This window comes from Tachysurus vachellii, chromosome 2 (assembly GCF_030014155.1).
Source record: "Tachysurus vachellii isolate PV-2020 chromosome 2, HZAU_Pvac_v1, whole genome shotgun sequence".
Classification (NCBI taxonomy): Eukaryota; Metazoa; Chordata; class Actinopteri; order Siluriformes; family Bagridae; genus Tachysurus; species Tachysurus vachellii.
Window position 1 is genome coordinate 28,307,640 of NC_083461.1, and position 21,110 is coordinate 28,328,749.

The window sequence follows — 21,110 nt, forward strand, 5'->3', positions numbered from 1 at the left end:
TATTTTATTTATTTATTTATTTGCTTTATTAGAAAAGAACCACCTAGAAATTCACACCTAGAACTAACTAACTAACTAACTAACTTTCTTCCTTCCTTACTAACTAACTAACTAACTAACTAACTAACTAACGAACCACCTAGAAATTCACATTACATACACACGGTAGTTTCTAAGCAATGTACAATTCAAAGATTATAACACTCCATAAATCAGATAAGTAATTATCCGAATATTCACAAAAAAATACAGCAAAGTTCATTTAGCCTTTTTTTTTTTTTTTGTCAAAAATCAGGTTCTATCGTGTTTTTATTATTGTAATCCACGACATTTGTAAAGATTTTCGTCAATCTGTTTAGGTTCAAATGTGATAAAAGAAAGAGAAATGTGTCAAGAATCGGAGAACAATACAAAGACACAACGTGACTCTAGAACGTTAAATACACAGCTGTTATTAAGTACACAACATTAAACACACACACACACAGAGAAACACAAGAACACACGCGATTCATGTGTAATGTTTTCTTTATTGTGATCATGTTGCAGTTTTCAGCAGGGTTTCTCCTGACGCTGTATTCGCTCAGGTCTGAAGACGACTCATATTTATTCTAAAACGATAAAACCGTAACGACCTTTTAACATCTGTGCAGCTTCACTGGAACTCATCGGCTGAGTAATAAATAAGACAGGAGAGCTGAACGTGCGCTGGTATGTACAGAGACCTTTTACTGTTTACATGTGGGTCTGAATGAAGCAGCAGCACAGAAACACTTCCGTGTGTCCTGTTTCACAATAATCGATAACGTCCATGACGACAACCACAAAATCTCCCAGTCACAAAAGATTTAGAGACGTGTCAAAAGACAAAGTAAAGAAGAGTAAAAAAGTTTGAATGAAATAAGAAGAAAAAAAACTCTAATTGATGGAATGAATCTTCTGTGATTAAGGTGCAAAGTATTGTAACCCAGTTTGTTTGTTACGACAGCTAACAGGAAGTTTTCCAACACACACACACGTGTTCCAACACACACAAAACATTGTATTTTAACATTTAAACCCCATTTTATACCAATATGGTCTCAAAAATGTAACTAAAGCTCCTAGAAGAAGTTGGTCTTGAGTTTAATAGTGGGCGTGGCCTGCACTGTGGGCGTGGCCTGTCTGGCCATGGCCTTGGCCTTGTTGCTGGCCTGATTGGCTCTGATGGCTGCCTCGAGGCGGGGCTTGAGCTCCGAGGCCGCCCCCATGACAGTCTTGAAGGCAGCGGGGTAGAGCGGCCCGATGCGCATCAGGTTCTGCAGCGCAAACTCATGAAGAGCCTTGGAGGTGGGCGGAGCTGAAGAGAAGGTGTTCTCGTCCAGCAGGTAGGAGATGAGAGTGGGGACGAGCAGAGCCAGCAGCTGAACACCTGGTTAATAGACAATAAATAAAACATTTAAGTTTCTGTTCAGGATATTAATTTTTATTCACTGACACAATCTCTATTTTGTAATGTCAAAATTTGACATTAAATCAGAGCGGATCGCAACTCACGGTTCTGCTCCTCGCCAAGCCCCACTAGGCCCTCGAGCACTCGGACCCCCTCCTGCACAGCGAGCAGCTCAGCCGGAGTGGAAGGACGTGAGCACTCCGCTGCCTTCAGCTTCTCCACCAGTGCAGGAGCGAGAGCGTGGATGTAGGGGGTGGAGAGGGCGCGCACTGAGTTCTGGAACACGGACAACAGCAGCTGGTAACACCGAACCTGCACCTAGACACACAAACACATCATACACAGCATTAAAAAAAAGAAATAAATAAAATAGCTCCGTGTCTGTATACATACGACAGACGTGATGCACCGGCTGCCACGTCAGGACTGGTTACCATGGAAACCATCCTCAACTTCGCACCCAGACGGACATGAGTGACCCAGATAGTGTGTGTGTGTGTGTGTGTGTGTGTGTGTGTGTGTGTGTAAGAAAAAGAGACAGAGAAATGTACCAGAGGGTCGCTGGAGTTAAGGGCATTTCTGTAATGCTCCATGCAGCCCTTCTGTAAGCTGGTGACTCCGAGCAGCTCAGAGCCGGCAGACACGAGGAAGAGAGTGATTGCCGTCAGCATGCTCACCTCATCCACACTTGGCCTGGACTCGTCTGAAACACAGAAAGAGAGAGAGAGAGAGAGAGAGAGAGAGAGAGAGAGAGAGCGAGAGAGCGACAGAGAGAGAGAGAGAGAGAGAGAGAAAGAGAGCGAGAGAGAGAGATTAATTTTAAAAATGTTGATGTGTATCTCTGTGTGTCTGTGTGTCTGTCTCTCTGTCTGTGTTAAAGTGTGTGTATCTGTCTGAGCCTCTCTGTATTATACAAATTCTCTCACCAAGCTGAACGTACATAAGCACAGACTTTCTTTTCTCACTGTATGTGCTGTACTGTGTGTGTATGTGAGATAATCTCACCAGGCTTGGAGTACTCCAGCACCGACGCCAGGCTGCTCCTCACCAGGCTGCTCCACTGCTGCTGGATGTGCCCCACACGGCTCAGCGGAGATGTGATGATAGTCTTGATGGCCTGCAGAGAGGCGGAGACAGGAGGAGACACAACGCCGTCTGCTGTCTTCACAGCTGTCTCCCTCAGAACTCCACAGATAAGGAACAGTACCGTGGGCAGGATGGTCATGCTCCCTGTTAACAGAGTGGAGTGATATCAGCACCTTATCACTACAGATTGGGTCCCATTAGACTGTGTGTGTGTGTGTGTGTGTGTACCTGCAGGAGAACACAGAGCAGGCAGTTCTGCCAGGATGCCCACAGTGACAGCAAGCAGGCGGTTGCTGTGCTCGGAGAGCTGCTGGGGTTTGATGGGAACGTGGCTCGGGGAGTCTGACGCTTTGGTGTTGATTTGAGGAAGGTGACGCACCAGGAGGAACACAAGCAGCTCCATGGCAGCAAAAACCAGAGATTTCCCCGGCTGCAGCTCCCCCGAGTCTCCTCCCTCTCCAAGAAGGCGGGGCCATTCCTTCTCCCCACCTTCCTCAGCACCTGTGAGACAGAGACAGATCAGATTACACCTTAAAATGATTGCTTGTCACATGATGAAATGTGATGTCGTGTGACGCTTGTGGTGTAAAACTCACTCTCAGAGCTCCTGAGCTGTTCGAGATGTTCGTGAGCACAACGGATGGTTTCCTGCACCACAGCCGTCACCTGCAGCTGCACGCTAGGAGGGTCACGTGTTAATAACAACCTGTGCAGGACGTTCAGCAGCTCCACAGCCAGCAACTGTAACGTGCACAATCGAGAGCATGTGATTTAAGCTAGCAGTCTAACTGATCTGCATTATGCTACTTTTCCCTACTCTTCCACCTGATTTTCATTCATCTGACCACTACTTTAGCTAAAATTCTCTAACCTGATCCTCTGCGATGTGTTTCCGAGCCCGTGGGCACTCGAGCAGCGTGCTCAGAGCCTGCAGGCACGACATCACCCGCTCGATGGGTTCCTCAGGCCTCGGGAAGCACAGGAACTCGATACTGATGCCTGACCATCAAGAAAGGACGTGCGTTTATTATACACTACCTATGGAAGAGGTTCCCTTAGAGCAATCTTCTAATGAGTAAAAGGATGTTATCATAATCTATGCATTCAGTACCCAGGAGCAGATGCATTCTGTCTTTGACCAGCTCGTCGTGACTCTTGCTGGGAGCAGCAGGACCCTGAGGAAACCCGGTGCTGGTGGCGTTCTGAGGCTCCTCGAGACAATCGGTGGCTCCGAAGTCGGTCGTGTTGAGCCAGAGAGCGACGGCATGCAGGATGGGAGCCCAGGAGCTGCGGTAGTGCAGACGCGCCGTGTCAATGGTCTCAGGAGTATAAAACGCACCGCCTGCAATCAGTTACATTTAGTGTTTAAAGTTTAGTGTTTAGGAATGAGTCAGATTTTTTTTTTAAAACACAGAACACAGGTAGTGCAAAAGCAGGGCTACATTCTAGCTTCAGGACCGACGTGCACAAAATAAAATAATTTATATGCGCATATTAGAAAAAAAACAAACAATTAGTTTAAAAACCATCTTCGATTATATTTGCGTGTTTAAAAACATAAAATCTATTTTTATTCTTTTATTGTATTTTTAAAATTGTAATTATATAAATACAAAAGAATAAAAATCGATCTTATAAACCTATTTTTTTTTTACTTTAAAATTTACTCGGCAACTTGTTTTTTGTACCCTTTCATATTTCTTTAATTAACATTTCTACAAAATTACAAAGTGCAGATGTGAGGAGCGCTCTACCTTCAGGAGGCAGCTGGCTGGCGAACTCGGCCGGGAGTGTGAGCAGGGCGTAGTCTCTCAGTGCGGCGAGCCACAGGCGGCTCAGACATGGCAGCTCAGGCTGCACCAGCGTAATCAGACTGTCGGCAGGAAGCACGTCACCTTCGACACCCTCGTCTTCCTCGTCGTCATCATCCTCACCACTGTGCACGGGGCGTGCCGGCCTCGACTCCGCCTCCTTCTTCAGCTTCATCGCCACCACGTAGACCTGAGGGAGCGAGAGAAAGTCATGTAAGTAGGAGCAGCAATAGATGGTATTGTTATAGTTGTAGCAGTACTATAATTATTATAAGTCGAAGTAAGGTGGAAGGTGTTGAGTTGGAGTGTGAAGTATGTAACTCTGCTCCAGGAGAGATTAAAGTAACGGTCACCTCGGCCCAGGCTTTAAGCACTGCAAGTTTCTCCATAGTGGTGGCGCTCTCGCTGTACAGCTGGCTGGACGAGCCTTTACCCGCCTGCACTTTATCCAGAGACGACACCAGCAGGTTGTGGACGCGGCGCAGGTCGTTCAGGTCACTCACTACACCGCTGCCGATCCAGGCGCTGCACACCTGAGACAGAGGACGGAGATGAACATCACTATATATACACACACTATATATACATACACACATATGTCATGATATCATGAGTGTATCCTGTTGAGTCTGAGCGAGCGCACGCATGCACGCAGGCACGCTCGCACGCACGTACTTTACCTGGCAGGCTTTGGCCGTGATGTCAGAGGGCGTGTCGGGAGAGAAGGCGGGACGGAGAGCTGCACCGACCTTGAGCCGAGGAAAAAACGAAGACAAGCCCAATGGTTTATATCAATACACTATACATAAAAACAGCACATTCACAGAAAAAAGTACAGCTAATAATTAAACCTAACAATAATAATAACAAACAACAATAATAACTAGAATGTACATTTCCTGAAGAAAATGTGAATGGTGCTCACACGTGGCAAGTTCCCCTCATCGGGCTGAGTGTTTTGATATATGACATGTCCATGTTGTGCTAACTTTTTGATTTTGCTTATTTTGGGGGCGGGGCTACACGTGACATCACGTGACATCATCAAAATACACATGAGGAAGTTCCCCTCATTGTTGTGAGTGTTTTGATATGTCACAAGTCCATGTTGTAAAAAGTTTTTTGATTTTGCATATTTTGGGGGCGGGGCTGCGGCACAACCGAAAGGCCAGTCGGTACACCAATTTAAAAGTTTGTTCAGAGTATCACCCTAAAGGAGCTGGCCGAGTTTGGTGTAGATAGTTCAAAAGCTTGCCGAGTTATAAACCTCCAAATTTTTTAATGGGAGTCTATTGGGAAAAAAGGCCAATTTGAGACCCGGTACTCGAAGTACCGGTACTCAGATCGCTTATAAAAGTCATAACACACCTCTCCTCAACGAGCCGGTCGATATGACACCTCATTCATGGGTCTAGGACAAAAGCTGCGGGACAAGTTACGCGCTGAAGTTTTGTCCGGCACAATAGTAATAATGTTGCTTTGCAAGCACCATTAATAATAACACTGATAGAATAGAGAGATTTCGATTAAAATCTGGAATCTTCGAACAATTTTATTTAATTGTGAAGATGAAGCTGAACTCACGTTGGCTTGGTACTGTTCTAAGATCACATGACCAGGAAATTCCGGTTCAGGCACCGAGGCAAATTTCTTAATGATGTCCTCGAGAGCCTGCAGGCCAGCCATGCGCAGCTGGTGACTGTGGTCTGTGGCGGCCATGAAGGCCATTCGTATCAGATCGGACAGATGAAGCACCAGCAGGTCACCTGGAAGGCACAGTCAATAAAATCAATTTAAACCACAAAGAGGAATGCGCACAGTTTAGTAATAAAACACTGATAGAGCGCCACCTTTAGGGTTTTTGGCTTTGGCTGATCGAGCTGCCGCCAGGTCAAAGTGTATCCTGTCTGCGTTTTCACACAGGTGAATGATACGGCACAGGCAGTCGGCGGCAAACACACGAGTCACCCAGCGAGGGGCGACAGACGGCTTTGACTTGTCGTCCTCGCCCAGCCCTGTGAACATAATGTCATCGTCCATTTCGTCCTTCTTCTCCGAGTCCTCTTCCTCTTTCTCCACCTCGAACGCCACGGCGCCTCCGACCTCTGAGATAAGAAGAGAGAGAGAGAGAGGAGAGAGAGAGAGAGAGAAAAGAAAGAGGGGGAGAGAGAGAGAGAAAAGAGAGAGAGAAAAAGAGAGAGGAGAGAGTAAGAGAGAGGGGGGGGGACAGAGAGAGAGCGGGAAAGAGAGAGAGAGTGAGAGAAAGAGAGAGAGAGGTAGAGAGAGAGGAGTGTAAAAGAGAGAAAGAGGAGAGTAAGAGAGAGGAGAGAGTGAGAGAGAGGAGAGAAAAGAAAGAGAGAGAGAGAGAGAATGAGAGAGAGTGAGAGAGAGAGAGAGGAGAGAAAAGAGAGAGAGAGCGAGATACACATCTGTTTCTGACTCGATGTGATCAGAGGTGATTAGACTTCATAATATAAATATTATAATAATGTATAATATATAAATAAAGTATATAAAGTAATATGATGATGAATCTCACAGTGAACTTGTGCACAAACTTGTGAACATTCATTATAACATTCAAGGGAAAGTAAAACAAATTATGAAAGCAAAAAGCTCCTCACACTGAGAAATAATATGATGCTATGGCAATAAGAGTGATGTTGGACACTGTTGCTAGGCAACCGTAGCCACCCCGTACCCGTTGTTGCAGCGAGGACGTCTTTGCACAGTTTGAGCCAGTGTGAGAGTTTCCCCACTGCCAGAGAGGACAGCATGTGTCCCAGTGTGTCGTGGATGTCTGAGCACAGCTTCCTGTCTGTCTCGCGGTCCAGCATCCCGAACAGGACGCCCTCCAGCCCGGTCTCACTGATGTTCAGGTCTAACACAGACAACAGGCTGTTAATATTTACACCTGTTTTTGGCAGGCTGTTAATATTTACACCATATTTACAATATCCTACACATTTTATTATTCATTAACCATACGCTATTTTAGCCACGTAAAAAGTCTGAATTAGCCTAATGTTCAAAAGTTTGTACACCCCCTCATAAACTTTATACTATGCTATAATGCTTTTTATTAGCTTTTTAATAACAGATTTATAACAAGTTATAATCTATCACAACTACTTTTTGTGATTAAAAAAAAAATCTTTAATAAGACGTAATTCCTGTTCAAACAGGAAGTCAGCCTGATAACGTACTGATGGTGGCGCTGTCCTTGTTGTCTCCAGCCTTCCTGGCGAGGCTCATGGCGTACTCACACACCTCTGCCGCCTCTCTCTGGACCAGCTGCCTCAGACACGCCACGGCCGCGCGGCGCAAAAGCAAGTGAGAACTGCACAGGTGCATCTACACACACACACACACAATAAGTATTTACACACATAAAAGAACAATATTAATGCAATCATCATTCTTAATGTGCACATGGTAGCACACACACACACCACACACCACACACATACACACATACACACACACACACACACACACACACACACACACACACACACGCAGAGTCAGAGGCCATGAGTGAGTCTTACACAGAGACAGGGCACCAGGCTGGAGAGGTTGACGTGGCGCGGTGCGAACATGTGCAGTTGTTGGAGGCACGAGATGGCGGCCGCCTGCACCAGCGAGTCCGAGTGATCCTGCATTATGGCACAGCCGACCAGACACGATGAGCGGATGGTCGAGATCGTCACACTGTTTCCTGGGCAAAGACACACACGGTGATACGAGACAGGCTTTTAGTGTCTAGCCGAACACACACATTACATTCACACACAGAAGTAAAACACATAAAAATGTGGTGTTTTAATGTAACAGAAATTAGCTTTTTCTACTTATTCTAACATTGTAACATGGTTATCTTTTTGTTATCCTGACACAAGGCCCCAATATCCATTCTGTAGTATATAACAGATCAAAAAAATCCACTCAATATCTTTGGTAGGGTTGGGAACCGAGAACCGGTTCTTATTCAGAACTAGTTCTGTTTTTTAACAGGAACCGGAACCGCGCGGAATTTTTAAGTTTCGGTTCCAACCGCGGTTCCGATGCGATGACGGGCAAAGCGCTGGGAGCGGTCACTTTAAATAGCCATGTCTTACCTCATGAATATTAATTGTTTACAGTCACGCAACCAAATTAACGCAGCTTACCACAGAAATCGGTTACTCACGCTGCTGTGCTGAGGTACGCTTTGTGTTAAACATGTCTAAAAAAATGTCTAAAGTTTGGATTCATTTCCAAAGCTACAACTATGAAGCAAATCTACCCACAGCTCCACAGCTGGAGATACAATAAGCCAGGAAAGTCTCGTCTTCTCCCAGAGAAAGCAGACATTAATTTTTCTTCAGAAAATTTGCTAACTGTTTTGCTAAGTTGTAATATTGGATGTTAAATTTCTTTAAATTTAAATATTTAAATTAATTTAAATTGCTCTGTTTAAAATATTTAAAGAGTGATTAATAAACACAAATGGAATTGTTTGCATTAGTATTGTGTTGTAGTATTGCACAAGTATTGTGCATTATTTTTCACATTTATTTTATTAGGCAGAAGTGGAACCGGAATCGGAACCGGAAAATTTCTTTTGATACCCAACCCTAATCTTCAGTCATTGTTCTTACCCTGGAGCTCAGGGCCGACGGTGGTGATGAGGGCTCCGAGGCAGCGGCCCAGGCACTGGTGCACCTCTGTGTGTGAGGGGGGAACGGTGAGGAGCAGAGTCAGCACCAGAGACAGAGTCGGCTCCACGTAACCCCGATACATCGGGCCACTCGAGTCCACGATCAGAGCCAGAGAGTGCAGAGCCCATGTCTGCAACACACACACATCGTATCAAGTCTTACATCCAGATGACCAACATAATCCTCGAAACTTCTGATAAAAATAGCGATACTTATCTTACATGATTTAATTTCGGACTTGTGAGCTCTCACCTGGACCTCGTGCGACGTGGCGTCCTGTGCCAGGGCGAGCAGGATACTGACGCTGGTTTTAAGGTGCTGACCCGAACCGATACCTCCCACATAGCGGTGCAGGCAACCCAGAGCCAGAGAGTGACCCGTTCTGGAGACCACGTCTCGAGCTGACTTCAGCCTGTTCGAAAAAATATTCTGATTTTAAAACACAACAACCTGAACAGGAGGAACATGTGCTGTATGCAACAGAATTTGGATGTTCGTACTTGTCGAAGCTGTGTTGAGCCATGCTAGCGATGAACGTGGCCTCTCCGACAACCTGCGCCATGCGACCTAAAGCTTCGCCTGCGGCGCAGCGCAGAATGGGGTTGGGGTTATCTAGCGCTCCCATCACCAGAGCCAGCGCAGATTTCCGCACCTCCTCAGGACCCAGAGTACTCTTATTCTCAGCCAGACCCTGCACACACACATCAGATAGTCTCATTCATAAATAAATAAATAAATACGTACGTACGTATGTATGTATTTATTTATTACGACTCACTAACACCGTCTCCACTCTCTAACTCGGCTTGAATCTCTTGCTCCTTTCGACTCTCTGACTCAACTCTTTTCTTACTCAGCTCTCTAACTCCGCCTTTAAATGCCGGAGGTCCTTTAATTCTCCTCAGTGTGGCGTACCTTCAAGGCACTGAGCACAGCAGTGAAGATGTTGAGCTGCACAGCCTGCTGTCTCACTCCTTTGGCCTGTTTAATGCACTCAGCAAAATGATCCAGCATCTGGAGCCTGAAAAATATCAGTTGATTCAATGCATTTTGTTAAGCTGGTTATCTGATGTTACAGCTAATAAAGCAAACGTTAAAGTGGCTAATAACCGTTATCTGTTACGGTGCTGTGCTTCGTGTGGACTTAAGGAGTAAACGTGTGCGTTTCACCTGTGTTTGAAGGAGACGTGGGGGAAGACGACACCGAAAAGAGCCACTGATGCGTCGATGACCGACACTCCGAGAGGCAGCGGCCCGGGGACGGCCTCACCGACAGGAACACGAAGGTAGATAGAGGAGGGGTCGTGCTCCAGAGCGCCGCTCCCTGATGCACTGTTTGGCTGCAACTGATGAAACACACATTATAACACTTTATTTACCATGGAGACATTTCCAGTACAAATAAAAACATATTTTGTTTCACCTGGTCTTCGATGGACTTGTGATCAGTCTCCTGCAACCAGGAGCCCATGAGGACGCTGTCGTCGTAGTGACAGAGAGAACGCAGCAGGGACGTGGTCGTGTTGGACGAGTTATCCGTCAGAGTAAACTCGGCTACCAGCTCCCTCAGCAGAGCGCTGAAACTGCCTGATGGACATCACGAACATTGATGGTATAAGTATAGGAAGGATTCGTGTACAATATCCATTTTCACCCAATAGGACTTGCCTTCGTATGTTTTCGGAGGAAGGAGGGCCAGGATGTCGTAGAGCCGGAGGCGAACCATCGCAGCGCTGGCCTTCAGATGAGCACCGTGAACCTTTATAACTGCAGGAACGCTGGAAATACAGTAGAGCAACTCATCAGTAGCACTACCTCCTTTATTAATGTCTAAAATCAGATCATACAGATTTTTAATAGTGAACGTTAGCTTTAGTAAAAAAAAAACAAAAAAAATACGTACTGAGCCATCATGGTCATGGCGCATTCGATAGGAGTCATAAGTCGCCGGATCACGTCCTCGGTGAGAAGCTCGGGGCAGTGAGCCACGAAACTCCGCATGGCTGAGAAGAAAAGGTGAGAAATCACGTCATGCTTTTTAGCCATTAATAAGTGAATTATCAGGCATTTTCATAACATTTATTAACCGCACAAAGCTAATTAACGTGTGATTACCACAGAGCGCTCCGGCTCGGCCCTCCAGCGTGACCTGCCAGGTAAAGTTGTCTCCTCTGGCTTTCTCAGCCTCCAGCTCCTTCTGTGAGCGAGGGAACACGTTCCTCCACAACAACAGCATCTTGGGCAGGTGATAGCGCACCAGAGACGAGCCTGAGCACACACAGGAGTGAAAAAGACTTTAGAAATGTCCGTATATCGTCTCTCCACTGCTGCACGTCTCCAGTATGGTGTGCTGATTTTATTCCCTATGAGAACAGGTAGTCAGTGAGGTTTACCTAAAGTCATAAGGGCTCCAAGGAGCAGCCAGCCGGCCTGCGTACGGTGTAGAGAGAGACGACTGTTCTGGGCCGCAGAGCGCAGCAGATCCTCCGCTATACTCACCACCATCTAAATAATCACCACAGGTTACATCAGGAAACACCAATAAACTTCAATACTCACATCAATAAAGGAATGTGCATATACACACAAACACACACACCTTGCCCTTGGAGTGAGGAATACCCAGAGGACACTGGTGCACCGCACCTAGCAGGGCGGCCATGGCGAAGCTGTACCCGCTCACGGCTTCGGGCGAACTCTTCAAGGCATTGATTCGCTCAGCGCATCGGTCCAGCAGTGGCGTCAGCTGATTGGGCAGCGCCACGGCAACACAGCGCAGGCACCAGGCCGCTGCTAAACGGGCAGCCATACTAGGATGCAGCAGCACCGACATCACCGTCTCCAACAGACCTGCGGCATAAATTATAAACTCTTACACTGGGATTCGCAATCAGTCACCTTAAGAACCATATCTGTGTTATGCTGTTAGCAGAAAACAATCAACAAAGGCTTGGTGTGATGATGCAGAGTTACATATTTTATTATATTTTAATTTGTTTATTTTATTTTTTTGTAGCCATTTTTTTCCTATTTTGATTTTTATTTTCTTATTTTCTTATTTTCATTTATTGTTATTAGCTTTTCCATTTTGTTTTTTTTTTCTTGCTTTTGTAATTTGTATTTTTTTTAACATTATTAAAGAATGATGTTTACTTTTTATGAGTTTGTTGTTTCCTGTTTCATCATTCTGAGGAAAACAACCCAAACTAAATGTTTTTAACTATAAGCTTTAGGGAAAAAACACAAGGAATTCTAGCACATCATTTGCAAAGAATTTCTTTTGTTTTCATTTTAATGGTCCAGTAGATGTCAGTAAAGAGCTCTGTGTCAAGTACGACAAAGTTCTAAATCATTTTCATTTCAAAAAAACTGCACAAATGTATCGTTACTCCTCTATGATGCCCTAAGGTGTATCGTTACTCCTCTATGATGCCCTAAGGTGTATCGTTACTCCTCTATGATGCCCTAAGGTGTATCGTTACTCCTCTATGATGCCCTAAGGTGTATCGTTACTCCTCTATGATGCCCTAAGGTGTATCGTTACTCCTCTATGATGCCCTAAGGTGTATCGTTACTCCTCTATGATGCCCTAAGGTGTATCGTTACTCCTCTATGATGCCCTAAGGTGTATCGTTACTCCTCTATGATGCCCTAAGGTGTATCGTTACTCCTCTATGATGCCCTAAGGTGTATCGTTACTCCTCTATGATGCCCTAAGGTGTATCGTTACTCCTCTATGATGCCCTAAGGTGTATCGTTACTCCTCTATGATGCCCTAAGGTGTATCGTTACTCCTCTATGATGCCCTAAGGTGTATCGTTAATCCTCTATGATGCCCTAAGGTGTATCGTTACTCCTCTATGATGCACTAAGGTGTATCGTTACTCCTCTATGATGCACTAAGGTGTATCGTTACTCCTCTATGATGCCCTAAGGTGTATCAGTACTCCTCTATGATGCCCTAAGGTGTATCGTTACTCCTCTATGATGCAGTATGGTATGTGATGTGGTGGATATAAAACACCAGGAAATGACGACTCACATCTCACGGCTCTGTCTCTATAATGCACCTTTCTTACCGATGGAAGGTTCCTGAATTAGGGGTGCAGCCGTGGCACTGAGACTCTGCACCAAGCTGCCCAGCTCTTTAAGGGCACACACCATCACGTGTTGACTGGCGGAGACGTCGGCCGCCGTGCCCTTATTCTCCCCGCTGCTGTCGCTCACCACCGCCTCTGTGACCCCAAACACACAGAACAAAAACAAGAGGTTTTGAGTCTCATTAATTTGACATCTCAGGTTTAGAGTAATCGACTCTATGCAAATGTAGAATCAGGTATTAAAAAGAATCAAGAGATTATTTTCATTTCTCTCCAGTCAGTTTAGATTATTCTGCCGTTCATCTCAATTTTACTGTCATTGAATAAAAAGGTACTTTTAAAAACCTAGCTTTCTTAAGCAGGTTATTCTGCAATATTTTAAATTAATTCGCGTATTTAAGCAGTAAACATTTATGAAGCCCATATCAACACGTTCATAAGAAGTGAGTCAAAATATCATTCAGTACTTAATATATATTTTTTAAGACTTTACCCTGATTGTTTATTTTGTGCTCTCAGCTGCATGCACACGTGACCTTTTATGGAGATTTGGGGGCGTCGCTACATGCAAATGAGCTGCGTTGGAAATGAGCTTTGCACTTTACAGCCGAACAACTTGCTATACTAAAAGATTGATTAGTTGCAGCACAAAGTAGAACAATCCTACACACAGGCACACATTATAACATGGTATTAACATGTTCATAACACTTTATAAACACGTGTGCACGTGGCCAATGAGAACGTTACTGTGTTTTTCTCACCCTATTACACTAATTCAGTAATTATTCTATAATTTATATATTTGTTCTTAAGGCAGTGAAGGGTAGAATAATCTAATATGAAAGAAAGAAGTTTGATCTTTCAGTTCAAAGCAATCACAGAGTAAGAGTAAAAAAGAAAAAACAACCAACAAGGGTGAAATCAACAACCAAAGCAAAGAGCAACTAAAACCGTGCGCAGAAGTGGTTCAGGATTCGTTTCAGTGTGAAATCTGGCTGGATGAAATGCTGTCACGTGATCAGTTTTGGGGAAAACTATTTTAAAAGCTAGACTATTTCTAATTATGTTGAAAAAACTGAATATATTAATACAACTACGAGTAATCTGATCATTAACTTTAGACAACAGTGGATAAATAAGTTTTAGATGATAGTACAATGACAGTAATAAATAAATAAATAAAAAAAATAACTTTAATAAAATATAAATATAAAATAATAACTTTATAAAATAATAAAAAATAATAGATTTTTGCTCTAGTATTTATATATATATATATATATATATATATATATATATATATATATAAATAAAATATATATTTTTTTCCATTGTTAGATTCTTGATAGATTTAACGTATAATCAAATAATACATTATTTCATTGTTAAATTATTAAGTCATTTGATTAGGCTTTAAGAAACACTGATGTAAAACAATCTTATCCATTTAAATAATTTAATTTGCATTTAGTTTGAGCCTTTTGTTTTGCTTTGATATTTGCATTTATTTGGTTGTGTTTGTTTTATGTTCCTTTTTTTTAATTAGGTTTTTCAGTTTGGTTTTATTGTTACGTTCCCGTCCTTTTCCCCTTTCAGGTCCAGCGTTTCCTGAATTTTAGTTGTGAATCTTTAAGTGACGTTCATCATGTAGCAGGAAATGATGCAATTAACCACCAAAAATAACGTTCCTCTTTTTTCCCGAGAAACAAAAAACAAAAACAAAACACTGCCATATGAATGTTATCAATAATTCCCACATGATGCTGGTTGAGGAAGTACAGTATCATCTTGCTGCCTGCCTGAACGTGTGAAAGAACAGATTATTTACACACAGTAATACCTGAGTACAAGTGATGCATCGCTGTGGCATTATGACATAAGAATAAAATTCCAGCTTCATTTGTATCTCCAGTGTTTTTGTGAGTGTAACGATAACAGCACATCATGAGCCACATATAAAAGATCGGAAGAGCAAAGCTAATTAAAAACAAGAAAAAACATCCAAACCACCTCAATCGTGATTAAGAAACAAAACGAGAGACACGCACAAAGAACAAAAAACAAACCTATAGTACTTACTCTGCAGTGCTCTGAACCTGGATATTTCCCCCCCATTTTGCTCCTTACCCACTGCCCTCATCTGCTTGCTGATGGCCTGGCAGATGTCCTTGGCGGCAGCGATCTGAGCCTTTTCTCCCAACAGGGCACCTAATGTGGCGCGCAGGGCGAAAGAGACGCAGCGGCGTGAGTATACCGCCTCCACGTGGCTCTGCGTGGCACGCGGGTGAGCGACCAGCTCGAGTAGGTGGCTCAGGAAGGTGGCAAAGTTACGCTCCAGCCACTGACCACCCAGAACAGTCACGAACACCACGTACGCCTGTGACACAAACACATACAGAGCTTCTGTGTATTTGCTTTATCTAGCCATCAGATCAGATGTTTCTGTGATTTCCTACTGTCTCACCTCTGTGACTCCTACGCGCACCTCCCTGCTGACAGACACGCCACCTTTCAGCATCTCTCCGCCGCTCTTCAGGAAGCCGGATCCACCACGCAGGAAGCCTGTGGCCATCAGCTCAAGGACCTCATCCAGTGTAGCACGCTTCACATTCTGTCTCATCACTGACACACACACACACACACACACACACACACACACACACACACACACACACACACACACACACACACACACACACACACACACACAGAGCAATAAATAAAAAACAGCATTCATCATTATCCTGATATCTAAACGGTGCTCCAGTGAAGCAGGAGGTCAAGGTGATGGGGAGATGATGACCTGCAGCCTGTTTGGGCATGAGCGCTGTGGCCATGACAGTCCCCAGCAGTTTGGACACGGCCACACGCACTCCATATGTGGAACCCTCAAGAGCTTTAAAACACAAGGTGGCCACGTTCTCCAGCTCTGCTGTCCACATGAACACAGCCTCGTTCTGCAGCTCCAACAAACACTACAGAGAGAGAGCAAGTGTGAGAGAGTGTGAGATTGAAGGGGAGAGAGAGAGAGACAGAGAGAGAGACAGAGAGAGAGTGAGAGAGAGACAGACAGAGAGTGAGAGAGAGAGAGAGAGAGAGAGAGAGAGAGAGAGAGAGAGAAAAGAGAGAGACAGAGAGAGAGTGAGAGAGACAGACAGAGAGAGAGAGAAAAAAGAGAGAGACAGAGAGAGAGAGAGAGAGAGAGAGAGACAGACAGAGAGAGAAAAAAGAGAGAGACAGAGAGAGAGAGAGAGACAGAGAGAGAGAGAGAACGAGAGAGACAGAGAGAGAGAATCATGTCCAGTGCTGTCTACACTAATATAAGAGAAATCTACTCTTTATCCATCTCTCCATCCATCCGTCTATCTATCTTTCATGTCTATTCTTCTATATAATGTGGTAGCCATCCTTTCCTCTACCTATCTATCCTCCCATCCATCCAACTATCCATCTATCTATCACATAAATACTCTACATTAGTCACATTTAAAACTTTAAATTTCTAAACATGTTAAAAACAACCTGTCCCCAGTGAGCCACAGAAAAAGGTAAAGAAAGGATGAGGAAGTGAAAGGCGAGTCCTGACCTTTGCCACGGCACAGCGTACGGCCATGGACCTGTCTGTGAGGAGAGAGCGAGCGTTTTTATAGATGTCTCTGTGGCATGAGGCAGCTGCAGCTCCGAGACCGCTCAGCACCTTCTGCAAGCTCAGGAGGATCTCACCTCGTCCCTGTGACTGCAGAACAAACGAGACCCACAACATGTATGTGTCTGATAAATCTGTTCCCATTCGACTCCCTGAGCATCAACAGCTTTCATTCTCAGAGTCAGATTCACAGAGTCTTTTAGAGTCAGATTCACAGAGTCTTTTAGAGTCAGATTCACAGAGTCTTTTAGAGTCAGATTCACAGAGTCTTTTAGAGTCAGATTCACAGAATCGTTTAGAGTAAGATTTGCATAATCAATTAGAGTCAGATTCACAGAATCGCTTAGAGTCAGATTCACAGAATTGTTTAGAATCAGACTCGCATAATCACTTAGAGTCAGATTTGCATAATCAGTTAAGAGTCAGATTCACAGAAGCGCTTAGCATCAAATTCGCATAAACGCTTGGAGTCAGATTCGCATAATCTTTTAGAGTCAGATTCACAGGCTCGCTTAGAGTCAGATTCACAGGATTGCTTAGAGTCAGATTCACAGGATCGCTTAGAGTCAGATTCACAGGATTGCTTAGAGTCAGATTCACAGGATCGCTTAGAGTCAGATTCACAGGATCGCTTAGAGTCACATTCACAGGATCGCTTAGAGTCACAATCACAGAGCAGACATATAAAGACTTATATACATGAATATAACATATATATACATTATATATTCTAGTTTCTTGTCATATGTGAGCCGGAACATTCCGGTAATATTTTCCAGATATTTTTTGACCTGTGGCAAACACTCAAGACGAGCAGGAGACAGAAATCCTATAAGAAACTCTGACGAGCGGTCTGTGGCTCTGTGTGGTATTCTCTTTACCTCAGCATTCTTCAGGGCTTTCAGGAGGTTGTTGATGGTTTCTGGGAAAGAGCTGCCCAGCATACGACCCATTCTCTCATAAAACGCCCCGACACATGCCACCGCAGCCCTGAACCAAACAAAACAAATGCTTTTATACTAAGTGAAAAGAAGAGTAATTAAAAAAATAAATTAAAAAAATTCCTAACAAAGCATAAAAAATTTTTTTTCACTAATCCCCCCCCAAAAAAAAATTGTTAAGAAAAACTAATAAATGTTTAGAGAAATGTTTTATTTGGGATTATTTTAAACAAAATGAAATAGTTTTGACATAACAGTAGACTCACAGTTTGGTGGGCAGGTACGCCGGAGTGTCGTCTTTGTTCTTGATGATATCATTGCACTTGTCAAGGGTCTGGAAGACGGTGAACGTGTCACCGATGCTGTAAAGCGTGGCCAGATTTTTAGCCAGTAGCTTCCGTGTCGGAGGTCCAGGGTTACTACTGATCAAACCGGTGAGCTGCTCCACCAGCTTTTTCTGCTTTTCTTTCACATCGACCTGTTCAAGAACAACACGTATTAGACCTTTAGCTCCTGCAAAAGACCAGACACACAACTCATTGGCCTGCTTTTGGATGCAGTGGACAAGGAGGTCAAGCATTGTTTAATCGAAAGCACATGCAGTTAAATATAAAGGAGGTCACGAGTCATTATGGTGACAACACGAGGCGCGAGGCTACACGCTAGGATACGAGGCATGACAACAAATAAAACCACTGAAATATCAATTCACTGTATTCTATAAAAAACAGACCAGGATTTATAATTAACTTGTTATTGCAATCTTTTTCAACGTCATAACTGTATTTCATAGGTATTTTATATCACAATTTATATCCAAGACAAAAATATATTCGACCCCTGAACTGATAATAATAGCTTTTAGCTAATTTGAGAGATGTTACTAAAGGCGTTAGAGTGTTTTTGTTTTTAGCTCCCAAACTTCGGAACAGTCTTCCTGATAGTGTTCGGGGCTCAGAAACACTTTCCCAGTTTAAATGTAGATTAAAAACTCATCTCTTTAGTCAGTTGTACACATAATACATCCCATAATATTGCGCTCTAATACATATGACCAAATGCACATTATCATCTAGTGCTTGCTAATATTATGAACAGCAGCTACATTAATCCCTCTCCACTGCTTCTCTCTTTCTACCCATCCCGAGGCATCCAGAAATTGTACAAGATCTGATTGTCTTCCGTGCGATGAAGATTTTGGACCTCCACTGAGACGAGGCCGACTCTGTGAGGATCCTGAGACATCTAGAGATGTTCCAGCTCCAGTTAGACTCTGCTATACTAAAAAGGAGATGTGAACTCCATGTGGTCTTTGAGGACAACAATCTCCTCATCAATACAACATTTATCAGACTGTATATTTACAATCACACCTCCAGTGTCACCGATATGAGGATGAGGATGACTCTGGTTCTTCTCAAGGTTCCTTTACCATCTAAGGGAGTTTTTCCTCCCCACAGTCACCTGATTCACCTCAGACTTTCTCAATGGTGATAAATACAATGACATCTAATATTAATCTTGAATTTTTGTATTATATTAATTAATGTTTTGTTTAGTGTTGATGTTCTGTAAAGCAGCTTTGAGACTATGTCAGTTGTAAAAAGTGCTATAGAAATAAATACAACTGAATTGAATGTTTCTGTAAACATGATTTGTGTCGTTGCAGATACAGGAACAATAAACTATAAGTATCTGGTTGTACCTTGTTGGCAGCTACGAGGACCTTGTTGAGGAAACGCAGCCACTCGAATATGAACACTGGTCTCTTGGCCTCAGTGATTTGGGCCAAAGCGTCTTCATTAAGCAGCAGACTGTGTGCCAGCTCCATGGCCAGGCACTAAAAGGACAACTGATGTTTTTTTCTGTATGCAGAAGCTGAAAAAAATGTATAATAACAAACACATAACAGCTCGTGCAAAGCTGACACAAATTTACCCCAGGAACTGACACTTAGCTTCGCGGCTAACAAGCTAACCTCTAAACACCTTCAGTAAAAAATACAACAAAACGGAGGATTCTAGAATAAATATCCAGGGTTTTTATTTTATTAATTAGCGCTGTGAATGTTTAAGTCCAACATGTTACAGTTTATTACTAAAAGACAATCTATTTAATGTTGTTTTTACCTGATGTTGTTCTGCTAGCCGTTTAATGCTAAGCTAATTTGCAACTACCCTCAGGAAGGAGGCGGGATTTCAAAATACAGGCATGATGGAATGAATGAATGAATGAATAAATAAATAAATAAATAAATAAATAAATAAATAAATGGTATTTTTAAATAAAAGGCTACATTTAAAAGACCTTTAATTTTTATTATTATTATTATTATTATTATTATTATTATGAAAGGTCTTTTAAAATTAAAGGCTAATGTTAAAAGACCTTTGATTTTATTATTATTATTATTATTATTATTATTATTATTATTATTATTATTATTATTATTATGAAAGGTCTTTTAAAATTAAAGGCTAATGTTAAAAGACCTTTGATTTTATTATTATTATTATTATTATTATTATTATTATTATTATTATTATTATTCATTCATTCATTCATTTTCTACCGCTTATACGAACTACTTCAGGTCACAGCGATCTCAGGCGTCATCGGGCATCAAGGCAGGATACACCCTGGACGGAGTGCCAACCCATCGCAGGGCACACACACTCTCATTCACTCACACAATCACACACTAAGGACAATTTTTCCAGAGATGCCAATCAACCTACCATGCATGTCTTTGGAACGGGGGAGGAAACCGGAGTACCCAGAGGAAACCCCCGAGGCACGGGGAGAACATGCAAACTCCACACACACAAGGCGGAGGTGGGAATCGAACCCCCAACCCTGGAGGTGTGAGGCGAATGTGCTAACCACTAAGCCACCGTGCGCCCCTATTATTATTATTATTATTATTATTATTATTATTATTATTATTATTATTAAAGGTATTTTAAAATTAAAGGCTAATTTTAAAATACCTATAATTATTATTATTATTATTATTATTATTATTATTATTATTATTATTAAAGGTCTTTTAAAATTAAAGGCTAATTTCTCCTGATTATAAACACCACTTGTAGTGTTGCTTTGCCTTGTGTTTATAATCTAAATGGAAATAAATCTCTGACGTATATTCTGTGATTATATTTATCTTATTTTTATTATTTTACTCTGTCATTATATCTGAAACTTGATTTACCTATTTAAAAAAAAACATTTTAAATGCAAGTGGGATTTTATTAAAACAGCGAATTATACTTTAATGTATTGGATGTGATTTATTATTATATATTATATTATTATATTTTTTTGTTTTTTTTACTGATTTTCTTTTCTTTTTCTTTTTTTTCTTTTTTTTTTCCTTTTTAAATTTGAA

At 42.6% G+C, this 21,110-nt stretch overlaps 1 protein-coding gene across 3 annotated transcripts; it reads right to left on the reverse strand.

Annotated features, from left to right (window-relative positions):
* Positions 1 to 510: 510 nt before the first annotated feature.
* Positions 511 to 19,906, reverse strand: heatr5b (HEAT repeat containing 5B). 3 transcript variants are annotated; one of them, XM_060864153.1, is made up of 36 exons: positions 19,849 to 19,906; positions 19,425 to 19,559; positions 17,986 to 18,197; positions 17,660 to 17,768; positions 16,719 to 16,868; positions 15,936 to 16,107; positions 15,597 to 15,754; positions 15,212 to 15,509; positions 13,109 to 13,264; positions 11,629 to 11,879; positions 11,423 to 11,534; positions 11,145 to 11,297; positions 10,933 to 11,032; positions 10,694 to 10,807; positions 10,453 to 10,612; positions 10,200 to 10,375; positions 9,945 to 10,050; positions 9,530 to 9,720; positions 9,282 to 9,441; positions 8,970 to 9,159; positions 7,878 to 8,047; positions 7,536 to 7,683; positions 7,031 to 7,210; positions 6,180 to 6,434; positions 5,914 to 6,095; positions 5,010 to 5,078; positions 4,683 to 4,862; positions 4,273 to 4,519; positions 3,630 to 3,860; positions 3,390 to 3,517; positions 3,115 to 3,259; positions 2,747 to 3,019; positions 2,438 to 2,662; positions 1,984 to 2,135; positions 1,537 to 1,750; positions 511 to 1,411 (listed from the first exon to the last, which is right to left on the reverse strand). In XM_060864153.1, exons 2-36 carry the CDS (start codon positions 19,548 to 19,550, stop codon positions 1,104 to 1,106), a joined length of 6,201 nt encoding a protein of 2,066 aa, XP_060720136.1. In that variant the 5' UTR covers positions 19,551 to 19,559; positions 19,849 to 19,906; the 3' UTR covers positions 511 to 1,103. The 3 variants fall into 3 exon arrangements, with proteins under 3 accessions (XP_060720136.1, XP_060720137.1, XP_060720135.1); XM_060864154.1 differs by having other exon boundaries at positions 15,260 to 15,509; positions 19,425 to 19,597; positions 19,849 to 19,903; XM_060864152.1 differs by having other exon boundaries at positions 19,425 to 19,597; positions 19,849 to 19,903.
* Positions 19,907 to 21,110: the final 1,204 nt, after the last annotated feature.

Coding starts and splice junctions, on each gene's coding strand:
- heatr5b (XM_060864153.1), bottom strand. CDS start 19,550: ATGGAGCTGGCACACAGTCTGCTGCTTAATGAAGACGCTTTGGCCCAA. Junction 4,863..5,009: donor TCACGGCCAAAGCCTGCCAG/GTAAAGTACGTG, acceptor CCTCTGTCTCAG/GTGTGCAGCGCCTGGATCGG. Junction 2,663..2,746: donor TGCTCTGTGTTCTCCTGCAG/GTACACACACAC, acceptor CTCTGTTAACAG/GGAGCATGACCATCCTGCCC.